This window comes from Ranitomeya variabilis, chromosome 1 (genome assembly GCF_051348905.1).
Source record: "Ranitomeya variabilis isolate aRanVar5 chromosome 1, aRanVar5.hap1, whole genome shotgun sequence".
Classification (NCBI taxonomy): Eukaryota; Metazoa; Chordata; class Amphibia; order Anura; family Dendrobatidae; genus Ranitomeya; species Ranitomeya variabilis.
Genome location: NC_135232.1, coordinates 281,314,936 through 281,326,993, shown reverse-complemented (window position 1 = coordinate 281,326,993; position 12,058 = coordinate 281,314,936). Strand labels below are relative to the sequence as shown.

At 42.6% G+C, this 12,058-nt stretch overlaps 1 protein-coding gene across 1 annotated transcript in view; it reads right to left on the bottom strand.

Moving 5' to 3' along the window:
- Positions 1 to 12,058, bottom strand: part of SCARF2 (scavenger receptor class F member 2) — a 289,269-nt gene that overhangs the window by 2,363 nt on the left and 274,848 nt on the right. Inside the window, exon 10 of the mRNA XM_077294985.1 lies at positions 2,647 to 2,799. Coding sequence (XP_077151100.1) covers positions 2,647 to 2,799 — 153 coding nt within the window. The remainder of the gene's footprint in view (positions 1 to 2,646; positions 2,800 to 12,058) is intronic.

Sequence of the window (12,058 nt, the reverse complement as noted above, 5' to 3'; positions counted from 1 at the left end):
CCTCCCTATTAACCAACCCTAATGTTTTATGTCCATTGTCATCATCATTATCACTGTCTAGCATTTCTGTTTATGTTCGTGACTCATCCCTTCTCACTATGTATGCCCTGCAGTGGTATCTCACACTGCTATACGTTACATCCTGCATATATTTTTGCTCTTTCATTGGGGCATTACATTCCCTCCTATGTTCATAATGCACTGTGCTGAACTCCTTCGGCACATGTGCATTGTGTACTATGGGCAGAGACGTCTGCCTGCACGGCTCCTTGCCCTCATGCTGTGTCACTTCCTCTTCTGGTCCCTGGCTTGCCTCGCTCCTGCACCTGATCATACCAAAAGGTATATAAACTGCTATTGATCATTTTATCTACATCTTCCCCTGACGAAGCCATCCTTGCAACGGCGACACGCGTTGGGCTCCTCCCCACGCTGCTCTCTGCCTGACCTTACCTTCCCCCGGCTGCAGCACCTTTATTTCAGCTGTGATATATGGCTGATTTTTACCTTTTCTAGGCTGCGGTAGTGGATTTAGGCACTATTTTTCATCCAGAACTTCCTGTTTCATGTGCCTTGGCCTCTGTTGCAATACTTACCTCTCTTTGCTGTCCTCTATGCTGCTGTCTTGTGACCACTGACAGTGTAATCTTGCGTCTGCATACAGGTATTTCGGGTACATTTGCCTTAGGGAGTGTTGCTTCATGGTTGGTCTTATCGGTGGTTATTGCCCATCGGTTCTATACCTTCCCAGGGTGTGTGTTTATGGTATTTTCTATATTCTAGGTCGTTTTGTCATTATGACTATGCATATTATTTTTGTATCTTTACTATATATATGATGACCTTTTGTATTTTGGCAGTTGCACTGGGGATGTTGTTCTATACATTTATATTTTTTAAGTGTTTTTATATTTTTGTATCAATAAAAGTTTTGCCTCTTTATACATAATTATATAGCGGTGTGCTCTCTTTTGGAGTGGTCCTCTCTATCCATTTTTGTGCAGTCAAATGCGTGTTGACGCAGCATGGAAGAGTCATGATATTCAGTGGCTAACCCTGCCTCTCTAATCTGGATTGTCACCACCAGGCCTCTAGTCACCACTGGGCTCCTACAAATTCTCTGCATTCTCTGTTACTTTCTACTCCCCATGCATGCACAGTGCAGTGAGGTATACTGATATTAAAGGGGTTGTCCAGACTTGACATACAAGACTGAAGTCACTCTATGTGACTGCAGACTTGTGATTCCTCAATGCGCACTCAATGATTATCCAATATTAGCACCAGGAGCAGGCGGTCATGTGAGCACAAGTATGCGATCTGCATACTTTCAACTACATTCCTACTAGACGTGTCCGGACTCACTCAATTCATTTGTATTGAGTGAGGCCGAGTATGTCTAGTCTGTATGTAGTCGACTGCATGTATGCCAATCACATACTTGCGTCACATGCCTGCCTGCCCTTGGTGCCGACACCAGAAAATTCACACAGCGTGTGTATGCTGTGAGGATTCACATGTCTGCAGTCACATAGATTGAATTAAAAATTGTACTCCAATGCTAGACAACCCCTTTAAGTCAGACATATTACACCTTGCTGTATTGCTGATACTCAGGGAGTACGTGATCACAGCAAATGGACAAGCCTGTTGGTGGCTACAGTGATTGACTATACATTAGTTAGTGAGTACAGAGTTTAGTGAAATGCTAGATGCCTCTGATGATGGATGAACAGTTAACCGACAGGGTTCTCCCTAGCAAGTGCCATTCATACATTCTTTTCACTGGAACTGGTGAAGCGTCAAACAGCACCAATAAAATGCAATTTTGGGTGTATTGTCCCAAAGAGACTTTGCCTCCAGGTTTTGCGGCAAAAATTAGGGCGTACATCCTTATTCGAATGATGTGTCACTTACTGGGATTCATGCTCCAGTTTCGATAAAACACTCTTTTATCTACTGCAGCTCTTCTAGTCCTCTAAGTGCTAAACTTTTGCTATGTAGTCCTCGATATTCATGAACTCCAGCTATCTTCACCTTCCACCATTTATTGTTAGCTTTGTGGACAATGTAGGTCAGAACCGCATTACCCGAAGTCTGTATGTTTCCCCTCTTTGCCACTTTATCAATTTTTGCGCCACTGTGTGATTAACCTTGATTTTAACTTTAGATGCAATTAAGCATTTTTTATGGAAGAAGCGAGTGCCAGCGATTTCTACTACCTAAAAATATTTTGATCATGCATTGGGCAGATGAACTAATAGGTCTGTCTCTTTATACTATTGTCAGCTTTCTGACTATGCACATTTTAGGCAGAAAGCGGTCAATCAATGGTGCTGACAGGGTTAAACAGAGCTTATTATTCAAAAGACTAGTAGATGAAAAAGTGTTTTTAACAAAACTATAGCAAGAAAACCTTGTCAATAACACAATGCTAGAATTAAGGTCTGTGACCCCATTTCATGCTGCCCTGAAATTGAAAGTATAAATCTGGTGACATAGTCCATTTAACAGCATTTTATAGATGATCCTTCATAGGTGATTACATTTAAAATGGCACAATCTCATGTTATAATGCCACGAATGAATACCATTAGATTGCAGATATTACATTTGCTATACAGCAGAATTCCTTGTCACACTTACCCTCATGAGGCACACAGTACACAGGTCCATCATCTGTGGTATCAAAGGATGAAAAAGAACCTCGGGAAGACCATGAAGGAGATGGCTGTTCTGCAACAGATGGTGGTTCAATAAAGCTGCAATTAAACGTATTCTCCATGTCATGATGAGCCACTGAAATAAAACAAAACACACATTTATTATGTGGCCGAATTAACATCATCAGACCAACATGGTAACACTTGTCTCCAGTTATTGTAAGCCGCATATACTAGTGAGCACTGGGAGTAAGCTCACTTAACCAACAGAAAATGAAGCTATCATCTACTGTTGACCAATATAGGTGAGATGAGTGCACCGTATATAACATTGATAATAATTAAGAAATAGACACGGAATGAAATGGCAATTGCTAGGATTGGACAAAAAATGATAAATGCCACTGATCACAAGAATACAAGCACTTTATAAGTCAGTGATAACGTTAGCTTAGTCACTATACAGTAACGGTCAAAGGTTTGGCCATACCTAGTCATGCAATACTGTGGTTTTTCTTCTTAGATTGAGACTGAAGGCAGCAAAAGCACAAACAAACACACATGGAAGCAAAGAGTAAAGCTATATGTCTGAAACAAACCAGAACATGTATTAAGCCTAAATTCCTCCAAGTGCCCCCTTAAACTCTAATGACAGTTTTACATCCCCTTGGCATTCTCTCAAACAGCACCATCAGGTAGTCAACTGGAATGGCTTCCAGTGAACAAATATACCTTGTGAAAAGCGTACTTGTAGAACCAATGGCCTTCAATAAGAGTTTGCAACCATCAGGTCTACTAAGCCCCATTCCACAACTGTTCTAAGCGAAAATATGGCAAGAACCACTCAACTGAAAAGAGAAATAACTTTCCATCATTAAGACGTGAAGGTGAGTAAATACAGAAAATTGCTAGAATGCATCCTCAAGTACAGTCATGAAAATCATCCATCGCTGTGATGAAACTGGCTCTTATGAGGATTAACTCAGGAAAGGAAAACTAAAAATCACCTCTGCTGCAGAGGATAATCATTTATCAACCTCAGAAAATGCAAATTGCCAACACCTGAGATAACAACTCTCATAAATGATGCAGACATCAAGTAGCAGACATATATCAACATCAACTGTTGATAGGAGAAGCAATTTATGGTCGAATTGCTGCAAAGAAGCCACCGCATGAAGATACTTGTTAGGGCCAAGCAATATAAGGACAGGACATTAGATCAGTAAAAATCTGCACTGTGCACTGCACTCTGCAACAACATGCCATCCTGTTTGGTTTGCACTTGCCATCCTGTTTGGTTTGCACTTAGTGGGTCCATCATTTGTCTTGAAACCAAACAATAACCCAAAATACACATCTAGGCTATGTAAGAGCTATGTGACCAAGAAGGAGAGCATGTGACATGACATGTCCTCCGCAATCACCTGACCTCAACTCAGTTGAAATGGTTTGAGATGAGTTGGACAGTAGAGAGAAGGAAAAGCAGCCAACAAGTAGTCCATCAGGTAGTCAGTCACCTGTAATGCCTTCAAGACTGTTGGGAAGCCATTCCGCGTGATTACCGGATGAAGCTATTTAAGAGAATGCCAATGGGATGTAAAGCTGTCATTACAGAAAAAGTGGGGTGTTTTGAGGAATCTAAAATGTAACAATAGTTTGTTTCACATATGTTTCTTTACTCCTTCTTTCCATCTGTTTATTCATGGTTTTGCTGCCTTTAGTCTACATCCATTGTGTACATTCCAGTAAGCACAAGGAAAGCAACTGCATGAATAGATGTGTCCAAACTTTTGATCATTATATTATATATAGGGAAAGAGGTTATTAGTGACCAACTAGAAATTGAGGCTGTACTCGCCACTGACTGCTCTAGACCTGCCACATACTGCACACATTACTGTGCAAAGCTGTATAACTATTACTAATAGGGAAAGTGTCCTGCATAGTGGATGGTGCTCACTCTGCTGCCGTTTTGATGTAGGCACAGGAAGTGGTTTCATAAGAAAATGTCCGGTCAGGTTTATTAACTGCACAAACCTGTTTAAGCACATGCAAACAAAGATAGCCTTCTCTGGAACAAAGTGAAAACAAACTGAAAATAAATAGTCCATATAGTACTGCAGGTCCGTCCGCTCAAGTCAGGTCATTGCCTTTAGCAACACACACTGGAGGTCTCCACACCTCCAGCCATAGACACTGAATAAGACACTTGGCCTCCATTTTATCTGCCAAACCACGCCCATGAGGGCAGGGATATGTGAGCAGTCATTCCCACTCATCTCTTATGACCGCTCATAAAACCTGGCCCTGGAATGGCCAAATAACTCTCTCAGCACTATGTGTGCTGGAGCATGCTTCCGAACTTACATCATCGCAGCTAAAAGCCACGATTACACATATCTCCCCTCAAGGACTCTTCCGGCAGCCATCTTACAATGCTTATAACTCACTCCGTATAACAACATCAATAAAAGGGATTTCCAAAATTAAAAAACATGACTTTTTCCCAAATCAGCACCACATCTGTTTACAGGTTGTTCTTCGTATTGCAATTCTATTTTTTTAAAAATGCCGTCATGTTTTTCTGATCCTGGACAACCCTTTTAATGGCATTACTTTTAACCACTTCATGACATCTCAGTAAAGGGCATACATATACATTCTTTGTTTGGTATGCAGCGGACTCAGGAGCTGAGCCTGCTCTATACACAGCCCAGATCAAACCATGTTGTTGTAGGGCCTATGTAGTCCGGTAATTGAGTAATTCTAGTGTTCATTATGACACACTGAGGCCACTCCCGCTGATGAAGCAACATTAACGCTCACGAAACGCGCATCGGGGTACATGGCCGCAGCCTGGGCAGGAGTCACCGCATAATGGCTAATTAATCCCTTGACATTTTTACCATATTTTTATTGTATAACGAACACTAGAGTTACTCTATTACCGGACTACATAGGCCCTACAACAACATGGTTTGATCTGGGCCGACTTGCTCAGTCTCTCTCAGTTACTGTCAGGAGACTGCTTAATTTGACCCATTATCCCACTGTGTGGCCATTTATATAAAACTGGTTAAAATTGTTTGAAAACGGTGTTTATTTGTCCTGGCCCTAGTCTCAGGCCACTGCATTATTGTCACCTTTATTTATTATAATGTATATTCATATATATGTAGAAGATATTTTTTAAAGGATTTGTGTATAATCTATATACCATATTTTTTGGATTATAAGACGCTCTGGATTATAAGACGCACCCCAAATTTTGAGGAGAAAAATATGAAATTTTTTAATAAAATCATGGTGCTTCTTATAATCCATGCGTCTTATTGCTTACCGGGGGTGGTGGCTGTGATGAAGCGGGTCCCAGGGTCGCTGCTGGAGGAAGCAGGAGTGGGGTGATGCTGCAGGCCGCAGGCTAGGATGAAGGGGTATTCCGATGTGCGGCATGCCACTTCGGGTGTGCAGTTATGCTGCTGGTGTCTGGTGCTGCTGCTTGTGTCCGGCGCTACGGGGTGTCCGGCGGTGCTGCGGGGGTGGCTGGTGCTGCTGCAGGTGTCTCCAATGCTGCTGCGGCTGTCTCCGGTGCTGCAGAGGGCTCTACCAACATTTTGTGAAAGGCCAGAGCCACTGCAGTTCCATTGTTTCCGGGGAACGGCGCATGCACAGATGGAGATCTCGGCACCAAGCGCTGAGATCTCATCTCCCGAGATCTTGGTGCCGAGATCTCCATCTGTGCATGCGCCGTCCCCCAGGCGGCCATTTTCCCAGAGTCCACTGCACAGGTAGCCATGAAACTACGGGGGACTCTAGCCTTTCACAAAATGTCAGCAGAGCTCCCCGCAGCACCAAAGACATCCGCTGCAGCACCGAAGCACCGAACACTCCCGCAGAACCGCCAGACACCCCGCAGTGCCGTACACAAGTAGCAGCACCAGACACCCCCTCATCCCAGCCTGCAGGAATGGTACCGGTAAGGTATGTCCGCATTATAAGACGCACCTCCATTTTCCCCCCAAATTTTGGGGGATAAAAGTGTGTCTTTTAATCCGAAAAATACAGTATCTCTTTTTTTTGTATAAATAAAATTGTATTTCATAATATATGGTGACTCAGATCTTCCTTTTTAATGAATGAAATATTGGAGTCAATATATTTGTGGGTACAATGATGATTTAAGACTGGTAATTTATATTTCATGTTTATTTCAACAAAGTTGTGAATTTTTCTTAGCCACCTAAGTATAAAAAGAAAACTATACAAGTCTGCTATCACCGTAATCGTACGGACATGAAGAATCTTGTTGAATGGTGATCATTCAAAGCTACAACTAATCTTGTGAAAAGAAGAAAACATTGAATGGCTATGGTGATGTAAGAATAAAGAAGCTATTTCTTTTGAAAGGAGGGGAGGTCATAAAGGGGTTAAGTGAGACCCCCAACACTGTAACACTATAAAGGACCCAGTTTCCATCCAGCTCTGAAATAACTGCTTGTACTGTATCTTTAACACTAGTCTGCTATTCTTATGTTCCGATGATTAACCTTTCTAATGGATGCAGAGAGCCTTCCAACAGATCTCTCCTGGCTTCCGAAGCGAATACTGTTTCATATTTGTATGACTTAGGGCCCCTTCACACTGTGCAATCAAAGTCTGAACGAGCGTTCGATTTGTGACGTTTATCCGTCCTCGTTCCGAGGTTGCAAAGTGTGACATGGCGTTACGATTTGCGACGCAGCCCAGCATCGTACGATGTGAAAGAAAGAGCAGAACTTTCTTTCGTCGTAAATGTCCCGCTGTGGCGGTCGAAATCGTAGTATGTGACGGCGGTCATACGAGCTCGTAATGCGACTACGTGGGTTGGGCTTCCGCATACCTGTCTCCTGATTGGGCGTGACGTTTTAGCACGCCCATGCTGGTAATACGTCACGCTCGGAGTCGTAGGACTATGGCGGTGTGAAGGGTAGCGTACGATTGCGACGCGTGACGTTCACATCGCAACTACGTCAGAAAAAGCGTTAACATCGTAGAGTGTGACCGCTGGCTACGAGCTCGTACTGCGATGTCGAATATGACGCAAATGCGTCGTAATCGTAGCAGAATCGACCAGTGTGAAGGTACCCTTAGAGACCAAGGTAAATTAATCTAAGCACTGACCCCATACAAAAAATAATTCAATTTTGCACTGTAAGCAAAATAATAAAACACGCAGACGTAGCAACGATACCAAAATATAAGCGTGTCTATGTCTGCCCTCTACATGCTGAATTCCCACCAAACTGCAGCACGAAGTAGTACTCTGCTTAAAAACCAGAAATTGAGTGTTTTTACATGGAAAAAGTTTAGCAGAGACAGGACTGCCCACCCTCAGCACAGTTCTTGCAGTATTCAATCTTGATAAAGTGCCAAGAGAGTGGTAAAATAATCCTGAGCACCTGCAGCTAAGAAATGAGTTCTGCAGCAGTGTGTTCACAGGAAACCGCAAGCTGCCCCAGACAAAGGCAGTCTGCACATAGTATTAAAAGGCAAGGAGCATTTCCATGTTGGAGCGCTTGGCTTGAATGTCAAAGATGAATCATGTGTTGAGGTCAAATGAAGCGAAACAGCAACATAAAGTAAATGGAAACATGTTAACGAAAACCTGCCAAGGAGATTGTACCCAATAATGTATTAGGAGCTCTTTATCAGCCTCCTAATAAAGTTTTTAACGATGCCTTTATTAGAACTAAGGCCTTATTCAGTAAGACTGGCGTTCCGCAAGCCAGTCTTTATGAGGGGTGTGCAGGAATAAGATACAACAAAAACATTAAGAGGTGCACGCCACTTAATGAATCATATCGGTAGTGTGTTCCTCCATGTGTCTCACCAAAAGTCTTACTCCACTCAGGGACAGATGTAATATTTTTGGTGTACGAAATGCCACCACTATTGATGAATGTGATGGGTGGCTGTAGCCATGCCCTATACTGGCTCCTCCCCAGACCCACGTATTTGGGCAGATTGGCCCTAAAATGGAGCGCAAAATCAACATTGTGCTAAATTTGTCCCTACCCTTCCTCCTCTAATTGAACTGCTTTATTTTGCTTATTTTTCTCCAATTTCCTTTTTGATGACCCTGTAATTGAAAATCCCCATTGCATGCTGGGATACTACGAGGACGTCATCAGAGGCCAGGGGCAGCAGTCACTGCAATAGCCTCTGTCCCCATCCTGAAGGAAATGTCATGAGGGACATCTGTTTCATGGGCTAGGCTAGCCCTGCTGTACTGCGTTCTCTCCTTACAAAGCACACTGGCAGTGCGTTCTGTTGCCAGCTCTTCACTTCTCAATAGAGCCAGCAAGGTAGCACTCTGTCATTGAGAACTGAGAAGAATATTGTGCATTTAGAAGGGAGCTCATACTGAGCATACACGATATTGGCAATCAACACGTTCAGAGTACAACAGGGACTAGCCCAGCCCATGAAACGGACGTCACTGATGAGGCTTCATAGGGACAGAGACTGTAACAGTGACCACAGCCTTTGCCCCTGATGATGTCCCATCTGAATATTGCTGCAAGCACTGAGGATTCTCAAAGGAAAGCATCATCAAGATGGAAATATGTAGAAAAGAAATAAAATAAAGCAGCTAGATTAGAAAGGAAAAGTTGGGGACGTTTTAATGAAACCATATTAGAAAAACTATTACTGGTATATTAGTTTTGGACCACCTCATTAATCCCAACACATATATTCCTGAACTAGTCAGGAGCGCCGTCACTCATCTCTGCTGCTAACCGGTATTACGCCCACAGGGGCATCATAAAGTAGAGAGAGCATGGAGAAGTCATCCCTCTTGTTCTCCTACTGGTGACACTGGATTGTCAATCATGCCATTATGATACAAACATAAATACAGGAATGAGTGATGGTGATTTAAATATATCAGTCAATTTAAAGTATCTAATCCCATTGTATGTTATATGACAGTATATATTTCCTATTGATAAAAAAGTTGCTTTTCTTCTACAATTAAAGCAGTATTCTTCTCGGAAAAAATGAAATATAAGTGTACTTAGTAGCAAATGTGGTCAATGGAGACATTTTTTTCTCCATAGCAGTACGACATGTACTTGTAGCTTTCCCCGACATCTAACTAGACGCAGCCAGAACATCATCACACTAATAGAAATGTACTTCCTCTTTGAAGTTATGAGCCAACAATTCAACTTTAATTTAAGGTCTTAGGCCATAACCAAAAATGTAAGTAATCCAGACAAGAATTGTCAAGTGGAAAGCACAATGTCAAATCATAGAAAGGACATTTGTACTTATGGTCTGGAATAAGATTATGGTATATTGCACTGTGATATTGGTGGAGAAGCAGGAACATAGACTTTTTATAATTCTGAAATATATCTCTAGGGCAAAATGAACAATATGTGATTCTAAGTGTTACAGGTGTCAAAGAGTTATTCTATTTCCTAGGTATGAAATAGTCGAGGCTAGAAAAGCATATATTTTTTTTGTAAGGTTAAAGTAAGTTCACAAAGCCTCGAGATAGTCAATATGTAAGTTCTGGCTTAAAGGAAACTAAACTCTGTAGTGATAGCTTCAAATAACAAAATAAAAGGGGTTGTGCAGTCACTGAAAGCGTGTCAAAAAGCGTTCTGAACTGCTGTAAAGTAATAAAATAAAAATAACCCCAGCGAACCCCTACTGGTCAAGTTCCAAAAATGGTAAGGTCCTACGTTGGCCTCACAACTTTCTGTTTGGTTTAGATAGGCATGTAACTGCTGCAGCCAATCACTGGCCAAACTGGTGACTAACCTGTAACTGCTGCAGACAGTGATTTGTAAAGATCCTAACATGAGAAGAATGACTAAGAATATACATGAAAGTAAAAATTGGCAGGGCAGCTATAGCCCCAAGGAATGACACAATGCAGATGAGCTTGCATGAAGAAGTGATGAGCAGATGAAGTAGAAATAAAGTGAAGGAGCAATTATTCAAAGGTGAAAGATGTCAGTAATAATAATAAAGTAAAAGTATATATATCTAACGCATGGCACCATGCAAAGAAAAGGGGGACTCCTAGTGCCAGGCCTACCCAATGCGCATTTCACACCGTGTGCTTCATCAGAGATACAGTGATTGTTATCACATGTCTGGAAGGATATATGATGACTAGAGGACTCAGACCACAGGGGATCAGTATAGTTTATATTATTTTATTACTAGTTGGCCCGTGCAAAATTTTCACACATTGATTGTCGGGGGGGGGGGGGGGGGGGCAGGCAATTTCAGGAAAATTAAGCTGGTCAAATGTAAATGTATTTAATGAGATGATGAACACAGAGAGGTATGTGTGTCACTGACATATATATATATATATATATATATATATATATATATATCTATTGTGATGCAGTGACCCCTGTTACAGCTAGGGGGCGCTGCATGTGCTCCTCAGGATGTGCATGGAGGCATATCTGTAGTTGTAAAGGTTGAAATAGCCACTCCCACCTCCCACCTAGGGGAGTGGCTGCAAGTATATAATGTGACCATGTGGGTCACATGGGAGAGAGATGGATGGTCCTGAGTAGTCTGTGTGCCAGGTCCTGGAGGGCCTCTGTGTTGGGAGGTCCTGGGAGTAGGACTAGATCCTTGAAGAGCACATGGGGGAGGCCTTGGACCTGGGGGCCTGTGTGTTGGATGGTCCCAGATGGGGATGGACGTCCTGAATAGCGCACAGAGTGGACGCGTGTGCAGAGTCTGTGATGGCACTGCGTTTGGGGAAGCTACAGCCCGTCTGAGGATCTGGACTGTCAGGTGGCCTGGTGAGCAAGGCATTGCCCGGGACGGTGATCCCAGTTCGGCAGCTTCCCTGTGAGAGAGAGTACTGACAGGAGTCAGCATGTGGAGCAGGAGCTCCTAGAAGGTAACCCAGCGTATGGGGAACCGTGCAGTCACCCATGGCAACTGGACAGAGTAAGGTCCAGCATGATTAGAGACTGCAACCGTAATATCGTATGTTGGTGCCTGTTGTGCTCCGTGGAGATTAATGAACTGTATGGCGTGCGGTCACCCACGATAACTGGACACAGAGGTTCGGCGTGTTTAGTGATCGCGTTTCATAGCCGTATACTATAATGTGAAGAATTGATGTAAAGACTGTTTGCTTGTTCATAATTCTGTGGCTTATGACTCCATAATAAACCACAAGGACTGTTAAAGTGAAAACCCGTGTCTAAGTACTTGAATCCCGTGCCAAGCGAGTGTACCCCAATACACTCAGTAAGAGCAATCTTACAATATATATATATATATATACAGTGCCTACAAGTAGTATTCAACCCCCTGCAGATTTAGCAGGTTTACACATTTGGAATTAACTTGGCATTGTGACA